The sequence below is a fragment of the Apis florea genome, unplaced genomic scaffold, assembly GCF_048593485.1.
Source record: "Apis florea isolate Af1SG1 unplaced genomic scaffold, ASM4859348v1 contig_2272_pilon, whole genome shotgun sequence".
Taxonomy (NCBI): Eukaryota; Metazoa; Arthropoda; class Insecta; order Hymenoptera; family Apidae; genus Apis; species Apis florea.
Genome location: NW_028256549.1, coordinates 5,505,769 through 5,529,025, shown reverse-complemented (window position 1 = coordinate 5,529,025; position 23,257 = coordinate 5,505,769). Strand labels below are relative to the sequence as shown.

The window sequence follows — 23,257 nt, the reverse complement described above, 5'->3', positions numbered from 1 at the left end:
TTTTTAAAAGTAGTTCACATATAGTATAGATCGTATAATATAAAAAACAATTTAGAATATTGTCATATTGAAGAAAAATAGAATTTGCAACAAATGTGAAGTATTTATATATTTGTTTTTAGTGAAGCACTATTTGTTTGATAAATATAGTTTACCTTGTTTTAAAACGAATTATTGATTAAATATATCTATTTTAATTAATATTTCAACGTTACGTCTTGAACTTGAAATAAAAGCAGTTTTATAAGAAGAAAACATGTTTCCGGCTTATTCATATTTATCAGCTTATGATAGACATAAAAAACTTATTAATGATTATTTTACATTATATGGAGGTTCGGTATCATCTTTAGAACGAGACACGTATGTTAAATTTTTTAATTTGATTTCATATATTTTTATATCATTATTGAAATCATAACCATATTGTATAATTCGCATATAAATTAATATCTTTTTATTTATATTGATTCAAAATGTAAAAATTTAATAAAAAATATATTCAAATATTAGAAAAATATATATAATATAAAAATAAATGATAAAGAAATGACAGCTTTGTAAACTCTAAAACAAGCAGCTCTTGACGTTTCGGCCTGTGTTTCGAGGTCCCGAGACAAGACAGACTATGATGTCATTAAAGAAAACCATAGATTTTTATGGGATCAAGATAAAGATGAACCAAATACATGGGGTGCTCGTTTGGCAAAGAAATATTACGATAAATTGTTTAAAGAATATTGTATAGCAGATTTAACATATTATAAGCAAAACAAGGTAAATTGTATAGATTTAATATAATATAGATTTGATCTAACAAAACGTTTTTAAATTCAATTCTAAAAATCAATATTAAATAGGTTGCCTTAAGATGGAGAACAGAAAAAGAAGTTATCATTGGTAAAGGACAATTTGAATGTGGAAATAAAAAATGTAAAAATAAGGAACAACTTAAATCTTGGGAAGTAAATTTTGGTTATATAGAGCATGGTCAAAAAAAGAACGCTCTTGTCAAATTAAGTAAGTTATTTCAATTTATTCAAAATTCTTGTATCTAAAATATAAAAATATAGATGAAATATAAATTCATTATTAATATAAATTTTAAGGATTGTGTCCTGAATGCTCCATGAAATTAAATTATAGATCCCAAAAAAGAGAAGCAAAAAAACATAAAATATTAAAAAGATTAGGAACAAATATAGGAACATCTAATAATACACCTAGTACTTCTACAGTTCAAATTAAAATTGAAGAGAATGAAGCTATAAATAACATTGAAAAATCAATTGAAGAAAAGGATGAATCTAAAATTTGGAAAGAAAAACCAATTGAAGATTTGGAAAAAACAAGAGAGGAAGAATTTGAAGAATATTTAGCAGATCTACTAATCTAAAATACAATTTATTTTAATAATTAAAATAATATTAGCAATATCTATAAAATCATTAATTTTTGTTATATTGTTTAAAAAATATAAGAATTTCTATATATTAAAAAAAAGTTAAATTCATTTTCAAATAAATATAACAATTACAGTTATCATATTTTTATTTCAATTGATACATATAATTCATAGTTTACCATCATGATAACAAGATTTAATATACATATTTTTTAATTTTTACACACAAAATAGCTATTGTTCATTTTTACTTACATTAAAAGTATGAAAAAATCTAGCACCAGATAATACGTAAATTTATACATATACATATATATTGTATAATAAATAAATACAATTATTTACTTTGCAATCAAAAATTTTTAACAATCTTCATATATACATTATTGTTAATGAAATAAATTATACAATTTGAATACAATTTTTATTTCTTTTATTATTGTTGATATATTTATTCCATTAACAGATAATATAAATTAAAATTTTATTTTATAATTGAAATCATAAAATAAAATATTTATTTAATATTTATAACTTATAAAAATTATTTTATTTTTTTAATTTGTATATAATTGTATATAAGGAATATTTATTTATTTTTTCAAAATAATCTAATATCTTTATTACGATTTACAAACAAACAAATATTACAAAAAAATATTAAATATGTATAATTTTACATTCAACTATACAAGAAAAAATTAATAATAATTCATTATTTTGAATTCATTATTTTTCTATCAATCTTACTAAGTAATAAAATCAATAAAATTTGATATAAAAAGTTTATCCTAATATTCGAATTTACATTATTTTCAATTATATATAAAAACATTTATTATTTACAACATATAACAAGATTGATAAATTCAACTCTTCAAGATTAATAAATTCAATTTTAAAAATTTTTTTTTTTCTATATTGTAAATATTTCTATGAATACCAATTTCTGTAAGAATTGTATATTTGAAGAATATAATTAAAAAAAATTATTTATGTTATGTTAATGTTTAATATGTCAATTTATTATTATCTTTATTCTTTATCAAAAATTTGTTATTGATATAAAAGAATGAATAACTATTTGATTAATTTCTAAATTCTAATATTAATTTATAACTTGTATATGAATATTTAAATTATTTTCATATATATTTTATACTACTTTATATATATTTAATTTATTAATTTAAATTATAAAGAAATTTATAAATTTATAAATTTATAAATTATATAAATTAATTTATATTGCATTTTGTAAATTTTTATATGACAATAATTTTACTTTCCATATATTAATATTATATATTCATATATAATATTATACTCATTCTGAAATATATATGTATATATAAACATTATTACATTATTAAAAAAAAGCGTAAATTCATTAATATTTCATGCAATATAATGGAAGTTATGTAGTAATTTTTGTTATAAAGGAATGAAATATAATAGAAAGTTATTATTCTATGATTTGAATTTTAAACACAAATATTTATGTATTAGGATTGTATTCAATCCTTTTATAATATTGTTAAAAGAGAGAACAAATATACTCAAAACAAACGATAATAAAAATAATTCATTTACAATTAGAATTTTTTGTACATGATCTTACATGGTTTGCTTTTTGTGAATCACTATCCTCATCACTACAATCTTCATCATGTGTATGCGTCACATTACGTGGTGTTTCAGGCCTTGCATGAGGTATTTGATTATTGGAATAATCCACACACAAAGTTTTCTAATAATTAATAACATTGACATTTATAATTGCATTCCATATATATATATATGTATATGTATATTAAAAAAGAAACTTTTGGAGTTTACATACGGTAGGATTATTTTGTTCTTCTTCTTCATCATTAAGCTTGAATGTTCGAGATCGACTAATCATTGGTGTTTCCATAACAAATCTCTGTTCATGAGCTACTGTACTCTCATGAGGCATCTTAATATTAAAATTAATTACAAATATTCAATCAAAAAAAAAAAATACGAAAATTAATAAATTATAGAAGAAAATATTTTTAATTAACTTACCAACATAGCAGGAGCTCGAAACATATACGAGAATGGATAATATATGAGGTTTAAGAAAGTTGCTGCATAAAGATCAGCATACCTTACAACTTGACTACTGAAAAAGGTTTGTCTACTCCCGCTACGAAATAATGAACCCATCATTCCATAAGCTAAATCCATTTTGTGAGTAACATCTCTTATAGATGTTCGTAGCTTGGAAATATCTGGTTTTTCTTTTGTACTACTATCTAAATTTCTATAGAAAAAAAGTATTATTCATAAAAGTTATTATTAATCTTTAATAATAATTTTTTTCTTACTTGTACATTTCGCCTAACATAACATCTAAATTTTGTAACTCGGCAAATAATTGACATTTATCGGTCCAAACATGAAGCTCTTGTACAAGTTCAGGTACTACTAAAAATGTTCTCCATCCTCTAATTTTTTTACTTTTTAATATATCACCGAAAATATGATCACCAATATATAATACGTCTTTGCCTTTTGCACCTATTAATTCAGTGAATACATCACATGAACCTCCTGAATAAACTTCTCCTATAGAAGATAAAATGCATATTTTATTACGATCTTATGTTAAAACATAATATTAATTTTAATATATTAAAATTTTAAATTTACCTGTATGGAGTGGACCTTTGTGCGTGCCAAGTTTTAGGGCTCCAGTTTTAGTATCTACTTGTCGCAAAATTGTACCTTCACCAAAAAATAGTGGTTTCCTAGCATCTACTACTATAGTATCAAAATATGTTTTCCAATTTCTATGAGGTTCATCAGGCTTAAAATGAAAGATACATTAATTCATCTTTCTATTATCATATTTCTATTATCTACTAAAATAGATTTTTTATATTTTATATTTTATATTAAAATATATACCTTTGCACCATGTGGAAAATCGAAGAGATAAGTCATAATTTTATTAGTAAAAACGTACTCGCTATTTGTTAAGAGAAATATTTTTGCCCCGCTTTCTCTAATCCTATTAAGAAACATTGGTAGTCTCCTGTCTTTCTTCACATATAGATCTAAATTTTCCATTGTTTTTGTTTTTAAATTACCGTGAAGATGTATCCAATCTACTGCGTTTCGAACATCTTGGAATATGCTTTTGAAAGTCATCGTAAGTTCTCCCTCTTTTACCCCTGTTCTGTCTGGTATATATTGCCGCGAATTCGTGAAAAAGTCTATCAAACATGCTAATAAATATGATTCGGGAAGATTAAATAGCGTATTGAGCACATATACTCTGGACTCATCTAATTGTAAAAATTTATTCGGATAAAGCTCATATACTTGTGAACTGGAACATAAAAAAAAACATTTTAAATATTCATTTTTAAAAATTAGATAAGATAATTGATGTATATTCGAAATGTTACTCTTACTGTTTCAAAAATTCGAAACCGTGAACGCAAACTAAGATATTCCCATAAGCATCTACTTTAAGAAGATTTCCATAAAGACTATCAAACCATAATCCTCGCACCGGAAAACTGGGATCGTATTCAAATGCTTTAATTTCTTCTGGATATCCCAAAGATACTAGACGATCTTTCAACAATGTGAAACCCAATTGTTCGTACTCTGGTGATTTGTATTCTAAAATATATTGCAATTTTTTTTTATTAAACTATACAAAAATATTAATATACCATTCATATTATCACAATTAAATATTATTTACCTGCCAAAGTGTAATCCATATCGAAGCCATAAAACTTGATATTTTCTAAATGAAGACTACGATTCACAAAAATTCTGTAACAGAAGTAAATAATAATAAATTTTAATTATTTGTTTCTCTATTTTTATACAATCAAATAGTTTTATATTTATATTTACAACAAAATATAAACAATCAATAAAAATATTTATTTTTAAAAATATAAATATAATATAATAAATATAAATAAAAATATAAAAAATATATTTTTAATTAATTTTTTTATAATTCAATTATAAAAATAATCAATTAACAGAAAAACGAGAGTTTTTCACATAAAATATATTTAAGAAATTTATTCTTTTATTAAAAAATCGAATTTTTTAAGATTGTGTTTGTTATTATATCTAAGATTACCTGTTTACCGCAATTTCTCGAGTTTTAAGCAATATTTCTGGAACCTCTCCTTCAAAAAATAATATCTTTATTATATCGCGTGGTATCTTCATTATATCGGAATCACTACTTTTTCTTATATCATTTAAATTCATATCCATATCATTCATATCTTTTTTTTTTCAAATAAAAATTTTTATATATTATATAATAAAATATTTTGTCTTTTTAAACAAGATTATACATTTAAAATTTAAATAAGAATATATATTTAAAGGTTAAGAATATTTTATTTCAATTGTTATTGTTATTGCAAATATTTTTTTATTTAAAATAAAAAAAAATTCTTCATTAATTATTTTATTATTTAGTATTTTGCATATTTTATTAAATCTTTCTTCTTTTTTTACAATTTTAACGTATTCGGTCTATTGTAAATGTTATAAATATTGTAATTACTTTAAATATTTTTTATTACATAATAAGATGAAAAATAAGATGAAATTATATATGCTGCTTATATATAACTATAATTTAAAAAAAAAAAAAAATGTTTATGTCAAATATATAAAGTGTATGTATATATAAAATTCAGAATTAAAGTTAAAAATTTATATATTATATTTTAGGAAAATAATATTTGTTTATAAAATTTATAAAAATATCAATAATATATATAAAAATAGATAACATATATTATGTTGACTAAATAAGGCAGGAAAAGATTTATTATAGCCATCAGTTTCATTTATGAAAAGAATGATAGATGTTATCCGGTCGATAATCGCATCAATTTATATCAGATTCATAATTTCAACAACTGCACACTTAATAAAAATGAATAATGATAAGTTATTAATGCAATAAAAAAAGATCGAAATAATGTATATTAGTTTCAACATTTTTTAACATAAAAAATATGTACTGACAAATCAATTCTTTAAATCAATAAAATTTCATTATATAGAATATTTTTAATAGTAAAAGACGCATAATATTATTTATCGATCTAAATTCGATTATATCGAATGTTGTTTATGATTTTTATAGATATCGATATTGATTCCTGAAATATTAATCGATTTATTTCTAGTTATAAAAAAATTAATTTGATGAAATGAAGCTTTAGAAATTATCAAAAATATTAAATATATTGAATTTTCGAGTGATTTATTTTAAAAATAAATAACAGATATTGACATAATAATATTCCACGTTTACTCTTAAATCATATATTAATTTTATGTTATTATTTCTCGTATGACAGAAATATATGCGATAATTTATCAGCTGATCTGAATTATGATCAATTTTTTCTAACACAAGAGAAAAAACGAGGAACTTACTCGTTTTGGACGCAGCTTCGCGAGTTCACGAAAATCGCAGCCGGTAAGACGTCGTCATTCACATCCTTCAGCCACATTTTGTGCTATTTTCAAATAATCATCAGCACCTCGTGATCGATATGCGTACCTGTTAGTCGGTAATAACAGCTTCGATAGAATGGGAATCGATAAAATGAATATACGGAAAGCTTAATGAATTTAAAACGAAAACAAGATGTTTAATTTTGATTTTGTAAATTTTCATGATATTTATTTATTTTCTTAATCGTAGCATGACTAATTTGTTATTCTTGCTATTGTTTTATTATCTATAATTTTTGTCATACGTATGTCAAAATATTTATAAGTATAAATTGACATAATCGTAATGATTTTGTAAAAATGTATTGAATGCTTATTTGAATGCCTATTAAATTGCAGAATCAAAGATCTGTTGCAATTTTATTTTTAAAGATACGCATTTTTTTTTTATTATTAATTTTAATCAAAACAATTTATTATATCAGCGATCAGTTTCGTAAGTAAAATAATGAAATATGTAATAAAGTAATATACTAAAAGGTATATTAAAAAAAAATCGAAACATTAACAAGAACGTTAATATAAATTTCATCATAAAAAAATATTTTTGAATAAATTAGCAAATTTCTTTTTTAATAATTCACTACAAGTTCAAGTTTAAAGTTAAGATCGATATATCTATTATAAATAAACATATATCATTGTAAATATTGATAATATTACAATGAAAAATATTAATATTATCATTAATTGATAAAAAAAAACATATATTAATCATTTGTAGATATTTATATAATAATAATATGTAATTTACGTTGAATGTCAATGGTACGCTGAATGTTGAAATTATTCCAAGAAGCGATATCTACAAAGCAACTAATTTCATTAATGCTATTTATCCATATTATCTTGATTAAACGTGTCTTTTAACAATCAAAAGTTCTATTCCATTCAAATTTAAGAATGTATGTATGTATACTTAATAACATAATGTAGTTAATACTTCTTAGAGACTACATTACGATCAATTTAAAAATTAAAGAAGTAAAAATTAAATATTCTATTAAATTGAAACAAATTTTAATAATTTATTCAGATTATAATTTCTTTTTTTCAAAATTAAATTTTATTTTTAGAAATTTTACTTTACATAATTTTGATAGATTATGGGATGTCTGAAACTTGATGCCTTCAATAAAAAATAAAAAGAATAATTATATATATTATAATATGTAGATAATACCAATTCTAAAAAAATAAAATTAAGTTATTTGATAAAATGAACATTTAATAATTAATTAATATAATTTTTGTTGTTTTGATTCAACAATCAGTCAAAATGAACATATGGATTTATTTTAAATCTATAAATTTTATACTTAATTAATTTTACTTTAATATAAATAGTATAATTATATTATCGCATGCGTATTTTACATAGTATCTGTTTTACCGTGTTGCTAGTGTTTGTATTCCAAAGATAATTAACTTTAATTACAATTATCTAATAATTTTATTAGTCCTAATCTTTTTTATTCACTGAATTTTTTTTAGAAAAATATCAAATATCAATACTTTAAACACAATTGTACATATATTTGTATAAAAACACCAGAAAAATAATCACTTTTGTTAACATAAAAATGGGAACGTGTAATACACGTGAAAGTCGCGTGACAGAAAACTACGATCTGATCCGTTCGATGATCGAACGTCAACTGATTCTTGACTTACCAAGTAACGTAATAACAAGTAATATGTGTAGATAAAAATTAATTCATCAGAACAGAAATTCAGTCCCTTTCAGTTACTATAGAACTATAATACTATAATTACTTATTACTTATAATATATGAATATTTCTCTAATGATGTATAACGAGTATAAAGAAACACGCTTAAAATAGGATTAAATGTCGTTGTAATTAAAATTTCATGGTCATACTTATTTACGTTGCCTCATATTTGAGAATAAAATGAAGCATGATTCGTGCCAGAAATGAACTATGATCTTTGTTCTTTATCATTATTATATAATAATAATTTGCATCTTAATAATATTATTTTTAATATATTTTCAATATATATATTATAACATATAATATATAATATTACAATATTAGCATAATTAAATTTAATATAAATAAATATAGGAAAAAAATGTCTTGTTTAAAAAAATAGTTAAAAATGATATGCATGTTTCAATTTTTTTAAATTTTTATATATTTATCATATCTATATATATATATAAAATTTTTCTATAATTTATACGTTACAGTAACATGTTATTTTTCATAAAAAATTTCTGTTTTGTTTCGTAAAACATTGTTTATAATGTTGAATAATACATATATATTTAAATTTTCATTTCATTTATTTAAAAAAACATAAAAAATGTATAAATATAATTTATGTATAAAATGTCAATAAAATATTTGGATTAACATTCGATGGAACTTTCTACACAATTAATTCTTAAAAAGATTTTATTTCTCGAATAATTTAAAACATTTACAAATGATCAGTGATGAATAATAGCGAATGAAAATATTTAACAAAACAATAATTTTTTTTTAAAATGAACTAAGTTGAATTTTTTTTTTAGAAGTTAAAATTAATTTTTTTTATTTTTATACATAACGTATAAAAATTGTTTTTTAAAAAGTTAGTTACAATTACAATTAGTCAAAATCACAAAAAAAATAATAATAAAAATTTAAAATATATATTTTGCAAAATTAGTATATTAATTATAAAATTTCATCAAAATCAGTTAACATAACAACTAAAAATATAAAAATCTTTAAAAAGAAAAAAATTTATTATGAAAGTTTTGTGATTTTTATTATTTTTAATTATTTATAGTTGATAGCAATACTAACTGATCTCGATGAAAATTTCAACATATAAGTGAGATATATATCTCAGTTCAAACTTATCTTTTTAATTTTTATTTTAGATAAGAAAGTAATAAAAAGCAACATTTATTATTTTCTTCGTAATTCCGATCAATTACAATTTTCTTAAAAATATTTTTATACAATATATATAAATAAATTAATTTTTCTAACTTCTCGAAAAAATTTAAATGATTTGGTCCTATTTTAAGAAAATCATTTTGTTTTCAATAGTAGACTTCTATTTATGTTATATGTAAATGTTTTCAAAATTTTGTTTCTAATTATATCACAAAATTTTTATTTATTAAGATGAATATTTATAATTAGAAATAATAATAAAATTCAAGAAATGGAATAATATATAAAAAAATAATATAAAAATAATAAATTAATGAAATATTTAAAAAAAAATTGAAAGTATTATTGTGAATATATAAAAATTTTTTATAATATTTACAACTTAAAATCAGAATAATTTATGAGCATTATTCTGCCTATGTATTATCAATTTTTGCAGAATATTTAATATTTCAGTCATGATTATTAACCATGTATTTTATTCTATTGAAATTATAATTAATAAATCAAATTTTATTAATAATTTTATTTATTAAACAAATAAAATATGTAGTATAAATTGTCCATTTATTATCACACTTATTGTGAGTCATTTTAACTTGTGTTTCGTTTATATATACAACCTAATTTTTATTAAAATTTCTATCAATACATGTAAAATATAGATAATCATACAGATAATTTTTACTATATTTTCAAGAAAAACTCCAGTTTTTCATTTATCAGTATATGATAAAATATATTCACAATTATTAATATTGGGAATTAATAAAGAGAATGATTTTTTTATATAAAAATATATTTTTTATATAAAAGAAAAAAAATTCAATATATTTTATCGAAATAATAAGAAAATAAATCTTCGCGTGTATATTCGAATTTAAAAGAAATTAAACAAGATTAATGATCACTATAAAAGCTACAAGTTCAATGTAATTTAGTGTAATTTTTAATTGTTTTAATATGAACTTCTTTTGCTACTTATTTCATGCTATCGACTTTTAGTTAAGTCGGTCAAGCATTATATGAAGATTCACGTATATATATATATATATATATATATAAGTTTCCGTTAAGCTGTATATCATTCATACTTTCATTTTATTTATTCATTTCTATATCGTACACAAGTTACTCAATAAAAAAGAGGTCACTAAACAATTTAGGAAATTTCCGTAAAAAATTTGTCATGGAAATAAATTATTTCTTGGTAAAAATAAAAAAAATATATTTTAATAGATTCAAATAACTTATATTGATATTGTATATTTTTAGAGAGAATTTAAAATATCTTTATCTTAAATTTTATTGCATTATTTGCACAATATTATATAAAATAATATTATATAATAGAATGAATATAATGAAAATAATATTTCATTTCGAGTACAAATAAGAATAGATAATAATTAAAGAACACAAGAAAATCTTACATCTTATTGAAAAATAAAATTTATTGAATAAATAGATTAAAAGAAAATAAATTTCCAAAATTTAAAGAAATATAACAAAATAAAAATGAAAAATAAATTAAAAATAAGCTTCTTTCATTGAACACATGATATTTTGATAAGCAAAAAAATTAATGATAGTGGTTTACCGCAATATCATATCATAATTTTTTTTTTTTAATATTGTTATCAATAAAATTGTTTTATACAGTTCGAAATCAAGATCACTATTTAAATCGTAACTGTGATACATGCGCACACGTTCATCTACTTAGATGCTAGCTAAAATTAAATTCTAAACATAACTAAAAGCGCATTTACCCATTGCCTTTTGCTTTGTTTAAGTAACGACTTGCTCTCAATGGTATCAATAATAAACGTATACATCATATTTAATTTATATTAAAATCACTCTTTTTCAATATTTTCCGAATTTTTTAAATAAATTGCATTTCGATACTTTACTTTATATAGTATAAATATTTATAATATAAAAAATTTTATTTTTTCACCAAAATATTCTCACAACTTTTTTACACAAGTTAAGATCAATTTCAAATTTTAATTTTTATTTGTAAAAAATTTTTTTTTAATATCTAAGATTAATTTGTTAATCTTTCTTTTTATTTTTATTTATCTTTTTTTTATAAAATTCTTCTATAATTTCAATTTCGGCATAAAAATATACCGAAGATAATATTACCAAAAAGAAATTCATAATATTAATTAAAAAATAATTTTTGGAAACTCGAGCATTAGAGATTATAATATTTGAATTCACTTAATTGGTTGGACTAATATTTATGACAAATAATTAAGATATTATTAAAATAATTAAGATATTAAACCAATTTCTGATATTCTAATATTTTTAAAATTATTTTAGAAAATCTATAATTTAATTTCAAATCTTAAAAAATATTATAAGACAGTGGTTGTTAATGATTTTAAAAATTGATATACATTATATCTATTTCTCAGAACATAAAAAATAATAGTAAATCAATCAGATTTTAAAATTTATTTATTATTTAAATGACTAAATGAACAAATTAAATTTGAAAGAAGTCTAATATGATATAATATATTGTGTCTTCATTCCTATTGAAAAAAATTAAAATGTATATGACTTTGTATGCCATTGTATCAATCAATGCTGCTATTAATTCTTTAGTTCAAGATCTTATTATGTAATGAAAACTATTATTTAAACAAATAACAATGATATGATAGATTTTTTAAGATTTTCTAAAAAATATAAATTATCTATGTAAAAAATATTATTATAAATTTATAATATATAATAATAAATATAAAACATCGCTTAAATTCTCTTTTTTATTATGTTATAATTATAATAATAATAATTTATTATGTGGTTCACCAGCAACATTTTCCTTTGTTTATTAAAACTTTTATTTTTGTTGGCTATCGTGAACTATTTATAGTTTACGGCGGATATGACAAACGCATAAGTAACATTTTTGAATAACTCAAGAAATGTAATTTCCAAATAATCCCAATAATCAATAAATAAATCGTACAAAATAAATAAACAAATTCATTTAAGCTCTTGATACAAATTCATTGTAAAATTTTTTCATATTCAATGAAAAATAATAAAACTGCTGTATTATAATATCACAAAAGTTTGATTCAATTCATATTCCATATATTCCACATTGCAGGATCGGATCGATAATAGAGGTTAAAACACAAAAGTTACTATAAAATAAATATTTATTAAATTACAATTAATTGAAGTTTACGTTAAAAGCGAGATGAAGATAGAATGAGATAATTTTATCTTTATTACATCTCACTTTATCTAATACAAATTATAATTGTTTTTATATTAAGAAATAAGATTCGTTGAAATTTTTATACACTTACTTTTGTATTTGTTTTGTCCTCTAGAATAACTTCTCAAAGATATCCTACGAATTAACGTTTATTGACAATCGAGTTATTTTTAAATCAATTAACTTAATGCCAATGATAATATTAATTAATAAATTAATTAATAAATTAATATATATAATAATACATAAAAATAATATATATAAATTAATATATTAATTAATAAATAATATGAAAATTAAAGTATTTAAATTTGAATCTACCAATGAGTCACTTTTGATTCAGACATATTTTGAGGGTTAACAGTTTACAAAAAATACATGAAAATTTCTTTCTCCTAAATATATATTATGTTTACATTTGTAACATATTTGAAGAACTAATATAATATAAGTCACAACACAAAAAGAAAATTTTAACATAGTCGAAGAACTAATATATAAAACACGAAAAAGACTGTTTCTTCTTTGTTTCAAAACTGCTATATTATATTATATAACAGGGACTAAGTATATGTATATGTACATATATATGAATATCATTTAAGCTTCGGATCTTGTTTTGAAATTTTTATCATATTTCTACCAAATATTATCTGACGCTCTGAAATTTGAAACATACTAATGGCACATATTTGAAAATATTTGGTTAAAAGGAATTTGAACAATAGAAAAAGCGAATAAACTTAATTAAAATTTTATTTTTATAATCTAATCGAAATTAAAGATATTATATTATCAATTACTTCCTTTATATTTTTAAGTCTCTTTTCTTATTTAATTTTTAATCAATCAATTTCTATTTTTATATGTATCTTCAATAAATATTTCATGTGATAATTTCTTAAATATTTATATCAATCATTTTAAATCTTATATGATACATTACCAATTGTTTTAAATATAAAATATATAATATATGAATAATAGCATTTGAAATATGTTACCAAAATTGCAAATATTATTAAATAAAATTTAATTTAATAAATCAATAATTTCATTATGTTATTTAATTTTTGATTGATTTGGTTTGCAAAACTCAACTTTTTCTATTTCAAATTTGTGAATTATTAAAAACTAAAATGAAGAACCGCAATAAAATAATTGATTCGAACCAAATGATATCATTATTGAAGACCAAATGAATACATCGGAACAAAGGAAATTTCTGTAAATAAAATGTAGAATTCGAATAAATTTCATAAAGTTCATCGCGAACAATAAAAAGAATAGATAACAGCAATAAATAATCTGTTTATTATATGTATACATATATATATCAAATACTTTGAGATTGAAAAAAAATAAAAAAATAAGACAAGAATATATATACCATATTGATATATAAAATTAATTAATACATTTTAATAATTCTTATTATATATTTCGGAATCAAATTCTGATCAACTCATGATGGAAAAATTTCAATTATGATTTGAAATGATGTCTTGTTTAAATGTAAATTTATAGAGATACTATAAATTATTTATGATGTAGAGTTAACATCTGCATTGCAGTAAGAAGAAGCATATATAAAATATAGATTATAAATACATTGAAAAATATCTTCTCTATTTATATATATATATATATATATATATATATATATATATATATATATAATATTAATACATGAAAACATGTTAAGATTTTTATATTCTAAAAATTATTAAGATTTTTTTAAACATCTTATAGGTGATTACAAATAGGTACAGATACGCATGCGCGCATTATTATCATACTTGTGGAAGGGAGAAAGCGAAGAGTAAAGGAGAGGGGAGGAATGAGAGAGAGAGAGAGAGAGAGAGAGAGAGAGAGAGATGTTTGTCTTCTCATAAATATTTAACAATTTTATCAAGAAAACCTTTAAAATCTTTAAATAATTGTGATAATCACAGTGTAATAGTCATTAGTACCATTAATAAAAATTTTGTTTTGATAAAATTCACAAATAATAATAATATAATCCTAAATAAATCATTATATATTTCAAATAATATACTTGAATCATCAAAATAAAATAAAAAAAATTTACCTGTGACCTAATTCACGCTTATCTATTTGTATGCCATGGCCACCCTCATTGTAACTATCCAAATCTTGTTCGTTATGATTGTTGGTTATTGTTATATTGTGATTTAAAGAAAAGCAAACCATCGATCGATGAAAGGGTTCTTCATGAAAGATGTTTGACTCATCCGGGAACCGGACTTCATACCCTGCTCCAGAACATTCGAAACCGCTGGTTACTGATCAAAGAAACTTTATCGTAGAACAAAAGTGTAAAATTATAAAAATACTATAAAAGAAATCTGATTTAAATTCATAATTCTTCCTCTATTAAAATATAATTTCATATAAAAAAAATTAAGAATGTAAAAAATGAAAAAATTTAAATTGCTGAAGATAGAAATTTTATGAAATCTAAATTTAACAAATTATCAATACAAATATAAACATTCTAATTGAAATATTAATAATATATTATATTTTATCGTTCAATAGAAAGCGCACTGTATGTGTAAGTTCAATAAAAAAAACGAATATTAATGAATAGAAACAGAAAAGAATTACCAGTTCTGTTCGATGCATTAACCACATTTTCACGGTTCATAACGTGTCGATTGAATTGTTGGAAATCGATCACAAGACAATTCGAAAAAAGAAAAACAGAAAAAGAGACAAAGTTATTTATGTTAACTGATTAGTGTGAATGACAACGATGTAATGAACACAATGAAAATTTTCAGCTACGTTCATGCAAGCAAACAACAAAATATGGCGAGAATAGTAACAAAGATAAGAAGGCTGTAAGGTCATTCGTATGATGGTGATAGAAAGCTAAAAGGAAAAGTATACACAGAAACTTGTAATAATCGAATGAAAATAAAATAGTCTTTTTATTTTATTATTTATGAATAAAACAGAAAATAATAAATTTGAAAAATCGATTTTTATTTGATTCTCAATCAATAGATTAATAAATTATATAAAACTCTTTAAAATAATTTATTGTTTAAGTTATTTTATTATTTTTTATTATAAACTAAAAAACTTTAAATATAATTAAATTATTAGTATAATTATAATTAAATTATAAATTATAATTAAAATATTATTTTTTTTATAATTTTGTCTAAGATATATTTTGTTATAATTTTGCAAAATATTATATAAATTATAATATAAGTTGCACATTATTCATTTAAAATTAAAATAATGTTTCATAAAAATCTTCTATGATCTTTTTGATAAAATACTATATACATTTTAAAAAGATATTAGCATTAATTAATATTAAACAATATAAAATAAATCGAAGAAATATTTATGTTATTACTTAAATAAAATAATAGAAGAATAGAAAACATTATTATCAATAAGATGTTCTGATAGATGTTTATACTATTTAAGTTTCGACAGCGTAAATTAAGAAAATACAAAAAAAATATTGTATATAATATTTTCTAACAATTTTAATCAATTCTTATGTCGAAATGAGAATATTATAGAGAAATATATTAATGCATATCAAGTTTGTTTATAAAAATTTATAGCATTCACGATCGCAATAGAAACATATATATAAAATTGAACCAGTTATTTTCGAGTAATATGATCGAACTGTTTCTAATGGTGTATAGGTTGGTTATATAGCCTTGACAATTTTGTAAATATCGTAAATTTTGTTGATTTAAACAAATTGAATAAAAGTATTTGAATTATAAAATTATAATAACTATACTATTCAGCTTAAACTTTTTATTATCAATATTTATTGCTCAATAATTAAACAATATTTAAATAATTAAATTTTTTTTAATTATTAAACAACTTAAATAATGATGACAAATTAAAGTAAACAAATATATATATATATATATATATATATATATATATATATATAATTATTATATTATAATTATATGAAATGGAAATAATTTTTTTTATCATAATTTATAAGTAAAATTTAGACATAAAATTGATTATTTACATATTTTAAGTAAATTATTCTATCTTGATTCTTTTTTATAAATTTTTTATTTAAATTGTATTAACAAATTTTTATCATTTTACAAATATACAAATATACAATTCATAAAAAAGTAATTCACTAACCTTTGACTAGCTTGTCGATACCATTTTTTATTTCCACTAGGATCATTTTCATGTTGAAGTGTAGTAGAAATATGATCTCCATGAGAATTACAATTCTCCAATTCCATGATTAACTGAAAAAAAATGGAAAAAAAGAATTTATTTATTTTTTAAAACAATTTCTTTAAATTTTCATTAATTTTCATATTAATCTCAATAATTTTTATTTATTGTTTTTTATTTAAGAAATTTTGATTTAATTTTAATGAAATTATTATAATTAGAGAATATTATAATTAAAGATCTTTGAATAAATTTGAATCATCATAATTGAAATTATTATTTTTCAACTACAATAAACATTTGTATCATAAAAAATACTGTACAAAAATTATGATTATAATAAATACATTAAAAATAAAATAACGAAAAATACATTTATAATAGAAATACAATTATAATAGAAACAATGAAAATAAATTATTATATGTATATAATAATGTATGTAATATTGAATAGTAATTATCAATCATTTTTTTTTTACAAAAATTTATGAAAATACATAATATATATATAATAGCTGAAAATATCAATTTTCAGTTATTAAATTATTTATTAATGCAGAAATATAAAAATAAAAGTCATCACAAAAAATATTTGTGTAAGTTATTACAAAAAATAAAAAAATTATTTAACCATAGATATCATATTTGTTAATTCAATTCGTTATTGAAAATATAAAAGAACTTATCTAGTATAATTAAATTTTTAATAATATATTCAATTTTTTATATAAATACAGACAGACAAATTAAAAATATTTTTCTTACTTAAGTTTAATACCGATACGATAACCTGTCATTCGAGTACTAATCCAACACTATTGGCACAATGCAAACTACCGCGCACGAAGTTCTATTCATTGAATAGTGTAACTTGCACACAGGTATACCAATGCAGAAACTTGAAGTATTCCTATACTAATTCTGATTTATTGAATATTTATGACATATGATAAACTTCATTCGAACTGATAAATTGTAAATATCATAGCACAGAAGTATAAATTAAATATGTATTTTATTTTATTGTATTATTTTTTTATAATAAAATAATTTTTTCTTTATATAATAAATAATTTAGCAATGTAATAGAATATATAAATAATTGATATTATGATGCATGTAATTAATAAAAATATTTTTGTAAAATAGTATACAACTAAAATAAAAATAAGTAAATTTTTAATATTTCAAAATATCTGTTAATAATGAAAATTTATATTAAATTAATTATATAATATTCATGAAAATTATTTATATTAAAAAAAATGTAATGGCGCCAAATCAAAATATTCAAATGTTTTTATAAAAATTAAATTTTAATTACAAATTTAGAAAAAATTGAATATAAAACATTACAAAGCTATTACAAAATATTACAAAATAAATACAAATATTAAAAAAAAAATGTTTAAATTAAATAACAACAATTTATAAACAAAATAACTTAACAATTAAATAATTTACACAAAGAAATATTTTATTACTATTTTTATCTTTATGATATTGCTATAAACTATTTTCATATTATAAACTATATATACTTAAACTAAAATAAAATATTAAGATTATTAACTTAAAATATTAAGATTATCAAATAAAAAAGCAATAAATATTTTACAAAAATATAACAAATATTAAGATAAATATATATATATATATATATATATATATATATATAATATATATATTAATAATTTTAAATTATTGTAAAAATTTATAAAATATATACAACATACTTAAAAATCGTTCTGCGCTACGTTTCCATTTTTCATATCAGCGTGTGATGATCAATGATTTTAATGGGAACAAAGAAGAAGATACATAATTATCAATAAATGATGCACCTGCTGGATAGTTGAATTGTAAGTTGCACACGAATCATTTTGACCTGCAAAGACAACGGACGAATTCGTTCGTAGCGCCGTGCGTAACCCATCCGTCCGTTGTCGTCTGAATGCCATAATTCGAGGTAAAATCTCGTAATTCGTAGTTTTTGCAATTCTCCACGCGTCCGCGGTACACATCGTATAACTAACAATAATTGAAATGCAGTGCTGAGATCCTTCTGATCAAACAATTACATTGCATCCTCTCTATTGCGTAAAATTAATCCGATTTAAGTGACCTCGACACGACATAACCTAACAATCTGCCTGCTGACAATTCCGAATGACCACGATACAAGTCGTGTGTAAATTTATTCGATTTCGTTGAATGCACGTATAAAATTATGGCTCGGAGTCTTTGGAATGCTTCAGGTAGAGCATGGTCATTAATGCATCGTCACAATTACATTGTAGCCCAACCCATTTTTTTTATTCTATTGTTTTTTAAGCAATTTCATAAAATTGTATCAATATTCAAAACAATTGTTTTATTTATTTACTATTTTGTATAATTATTAATGTTATAATTGTTTATATTTTTTTTACTTTTATAAAAATTATTAATCCATATATAATAAAAATACATAACCTATATCGGTTTTATATTAAATTTGCTAAATTTTTAAACAAATAAAAAATGTATTTGTGTGTGTTTATTTGTAACTATTTTAAATATATTTTTCATATTTTTAAACAATTAATTTTTAGTGATATTCTGTAAAATTATATGATATTATATTGTAAGTATTTTATTGATATATAAATGTGATCAATATTTTTTTTACGTTGAATACTTATTTTTTTGTTTTTAATTAATTTTTATGTTATATGATGAATAATTTTTTGTATTTATATATTTATTATAATGTTCTAATAAATTTCATTTTTACATAAAGAATTTGTGTTTTATTTTCTTCAATATTTTTGCCTTTTGTTTATAAAAATTAATCACTAAATAATATATTTAATTAAAATATAATATAATTGAGAAATCAATATTATTATTATTATTATTACAAATATATATTAAATATTTATGTTGACTTATATTGACTTATGTTAGCATTATGTATATTAAAGAGCAATACTTTCATAAAAATATATATCATTTCTTTATATTATATAGTGAACATTTAATTCCTATTATCTATAACTCAATAAATATTCTAACAATTTAATATTAATTATTAAAAGCAATGCTGTGCTAAGACATCAAACTTCCTAATATTTGTGGCCTAATATTTGAAAAAGTTAAAAAAAAATCAAGAAGATGAATAATCAGGCATTTAGTTTGGCTGAAAGACTTATTCCTTCAACATATGTACAACAAGGTTTAAATGCAAAAAAAGCACGTGAAAATCTTATAAGACATTTTATTGAACATGTAAGATTTTATTTAAAATTTATATAAATGTATTAATTCTATTTTATATTCTATTCTATTTTATCTACTATATTATATCTCTATTTTATTTTATTCTATATTTTATATTAATAATTATAAATAATATAATATATTATATAATTTTATAATAATATATAATAATATTTTATAATAATATATAAATAATAAATATTAATAAATATTTTCTTAAAATAGCAAAAATGGCCAGAAGAGGGTTGGGATGATGCAACAATAGAAGCTTTTCTCTCAGATTTATCACAAATGGATAGCAACAATTTTCCTTCTAATTGTAGTGTTGGAGAACGTGAAGCAAGAATTGTATCAAACATTGTTGCAAGGCGACATTTTCGAATGGGTCATGGTATAGGTAGATCAAGTGATTTAGAAGAAGTACAACCAAAAGCTGCAGGAAGTAGCTTAATGTATAAATTAACAAATGCTTTAGTACTTGAAGTTATTCGATATATGGGTAAGATTAATATATTTAAACTTTTTAATAATTTTATCTGATTGAATTTCATCTAATATTAAATCTTATTTTTCATTATAGGTGTAAAAAGTATAGCAGGTTGTTTTTTATCACCAATGGCTACTGGTATGAGTTTGGTGTTATGTATGTTAACGTTTAAGCAAGATAGACCACGAGCTAAATATGTTTTATGGCCTAGAATCGATCAAAAATCAAGCTTTAAATCAATAATCACAGCTGGATTAGAACCAATTGTTATTGAAACTAAAATAATTGGAGATGAATTGAAGACAGACATGCAAAGACTTGAATCTCAAATGGCAGCTTTAGGTGAAAGTGTTGCTTGTGTGCTCACAACAACTAGTTGCTTTGCACCTAGAGCATGTGATTCAGTTGATTCTATTGCAGCACTTTGTACACAATATAACATTCCTCATTTAATAAATAATGCATATGGGTATGTTCATATAAACAATTTTTTTAAGTATTTTATATAGAAAAAAATATTCTTTTATTAATAATAAAAACTTAAAAGATTCTTTTATAGTTTACAGAGTACAAGATGTATGCATCTAATACAAGAAGCATCGCGTAAAGGTCGTGTTGATGCTTTCGTTCAAAGCACAGATAAAAACTTTTTGGTGCCAGTTGGTGGTGCAATTATTGGTTCATTTGACAAAAATCTTTTAGATCGCATATCAAAAATGTATCCAGGTCGTGCAAGCGCTAGCTCTATTATGGATGTAATGATAACATTATTAAGTTTAGGAATGGCGGGTTATAAACAATTAATAACACAACGTAAAGAAATGTATTCATATTTAAAAGAAGAACTTGGAAAATTAGCAGCAAGACATGATGAAAGGTTGCTAGATACTAAAGGAAATCCTATATCAATAGGGATGACTCTTCAATGTTTAAGTCATCAACATGATAATAAGCAAGTTACAATGTTAGGTTTGATGTTATTTCTTCGCAATGTTAGTGGTACAAGAGTAATAACAACAACAGAATCTAAACATATTGTTTCACATAAATTTGAAGGTATGTGACCAAAAATATGTGACTAGTATATTTGAATAGCAGTTTGAAATTCATTATATTTCTTATTCATTTCATTTAAATCAGGTTGGGGAGCACATAATAGTAATTATCCAGTACCATATTTAACTGCTGCTGCAGCTTTAGGTATGAAGAAATCAGATGTGGATATGTTTATACAACGATTAGATAAAGCTTTGACTAAAGTAAGAAGACGCTCAGCTCCAGTTACACCAACAGCATCTCTTGCTGGATCCAGTATTAATGGAGATGCAGGAGGTACTGGTGGTCCTGGAGAATCTAGTACAGCTTCAACTAGCCGAGCAAGTAGTAAGGATAGTTTGAGAAAATGAACTGTAATCAACGCAACTGGTCAGTCGAATCAGTACATTAATTTGTAAGTAAATTATTACTTACACTTAATACATGTTGCATATTTCTAAAGAAAATGTAGTATTTTTATTTTTTATTTAAATAAGTGATATTTTTGTGATCTATTTATTGGAAATTTATATCTAAAATATATAATTTATTAATAATTTAATTTTTCTCTAAATGAAATCAATTACTATTTATTAAAAATTTATGTAAATATTTTTAAATTATTTGCGAATTAAAAATTTAAATAATGAAAATATATTTTAAAGAGATATGCAACAGTAAAATGTGTTGATTCGCCTGTCCTCTTGCGTTGTAACATCGTCAATTGTCATAAAATAAAATAAAGAAATTCCATATAAACAATATTAACATCAGAATATTTAAAATATTAATTTTCAAAGAAAAAAAATGTTAGTATTCTATATGTTCATTTAAAGATATTAAATGGTAAACGTGGTCAAAATTCTATATTACTTTTTTTATGTTGTATACATAATCACTCTTTAAATAATGCATATATCAAATATTTGCTTAAAATAAACATTGAGGAATATTTATTAATTTTTATTTTCATTTTATGTAATATTGTATGAAATTTAAATAAGATGAAATTTTATTAATTTATATTTAAAAACATTTTTCTGTAAGTATATATTTTTTAAACATATTTCATAAATACTATTTTGAATATTTTTAATATCATTTCAGATAATTTTAATTATATGAATAATTA

At 20.8% G+C, this 23,257-nt stretch overlaps 3 protein-coding genes and 1 long non-coding RNA gene across 20 annotated transcripts; 2 read left to right on the top strand and 2 right to left on the bottom strand.

Annotated features, from left to right (window-relative positions):
* Nucleotides 1–27: 27 nt before the first annotated feature.
* Nucleotides 28–1,542, top strand: LOC100864366 (protein FRA10AC1 homolog). Its single transcript, XM_003695948.4, has 4 exons — nucleotides 28–363; nucleotides 609–777; nucleotides 861–1,020; nucleotides 1,110–1,542. The coding sequence occupies exons 1-4, from the start codon at nucleotides 257–259 to the stop codon at nucleotides 1,394–1,396; spliced, it is 723 nt and encodes a 240-aa protein (XP_003695996.1). The 5' UTR covers nucleotides 28–256; the 3' UTR covers nucleotides 1,397–1,542.
* Nt5b (5' nucleotidase B) lies at nucleotides 1,534–20,126 on the bottom strand. 14 transcript variants are annotated; one of them, XM_086917840.1, is made up of 12 exons: nucleotides 19,079–19,213; nucleotides 17,299–17,411; nucleotides 15,215–15,398; nucleotides 6,872–6,998; nucleotides 5,151–5,224; nucleotides 4,852–5,065; nucleotides 4,343–4,766; nucleotides 4,085–4,241; nucleotides 3,760–4,000; nucleotides 3,458–3,695; nucleotides 3,249–3,365; nucleotides 1,534–3,155 (listed from the first exon to the last, which is right to left on the bottom strand). In XM_086917840.1, the coding sequence occupies exons 4-12, from the start codon at nucleotides 6,946–6,948 to the stop codon at nucleotides 2,991–2,993; spliced, it is 1,707 nt and encodes a 568-aa protein (XP_086773966.1). In that variant the 5' UTR covers nucleotides 6,949–6,998; nucleotides 15,215–15,398; nucleotides 17,299–17,411; nucleotides 19,079–19,213; the 3' UTR covers nucleotides 1,534–2,990. The 14 variants fall into 14 exon arrangements, with proteins under 14 accessions (XP_086773966.1, XP_086773965.1, XP_086773961.1 ...); XM_086917839.1 differs by lacking the exon at nucleotides 19,079–19,213 and adding an exon at nucleotides 18,108–18,177; XM_086917835.1 differs by lacking the exon at nucleotides 6,872–6,998 and having other exon boundaries at nucleotides 19,187–19,327.
* LOC147658429 (uncharacterized) lies at nucleotides 12,641–13,654 on the bottom strand. The gene is made up of 3 exons (XR_015295242.1): nucleotides 13,444–13,654; nucleotides 13,214–13,257; nucleotides 12,641–13,045 (listed from the first exon to the last, which is right to left on the bottom strand). It is a non-coding gene; the product is annotated as an uncharacterized LOC147658429 (long non-coding RNA).
* On the top strand, nucleotides 19,099–23,085 carry SecS (Sec synthetase). Of its 4 annotated transcripts, none has more exons than XM_031917958.2 (6): nucleotides 19,099–19,204; nucleotides 20,423–20,612; nucleotides 20,829–21,102; nucleotides 21,184–21,559; nucleotides 21,650–22,146; nucleotides 22,231–23,085. In XM_031917958.2, the coding sequence occupies exons 2-6, from the start codon at nucleotides 20,499–20,501 to the stop codon at nucleotides 22,494–22,496; spliced, it is 1,527 nt and encodes a 508-aa protein (XP_031773818.1). In that variant the 5' UTR covers nucleotides 19,099–19,204; nucleotides 20,423–20,498; the 3' UTR covers nucleotides 22,497–23,085. The 4 variants fall into 4 exon arrangements, with proteins under 4 accessions (XP_031773818.1, XP_012345408.1, XP_086773969.1 ...); XM_012489954.2 differs by lacking the exon at nucleotides 19,099–19,204 and adding an exon at nucleotides 19,215–19,311; XM_003695945.3 differs by lacking the exon at nucleotides 19,099–19,204 and adding an exon at nucleotides 19,460–19,600.
* Nucleotides 23,086–23,257: the final 172 nt, after the last annotated feature.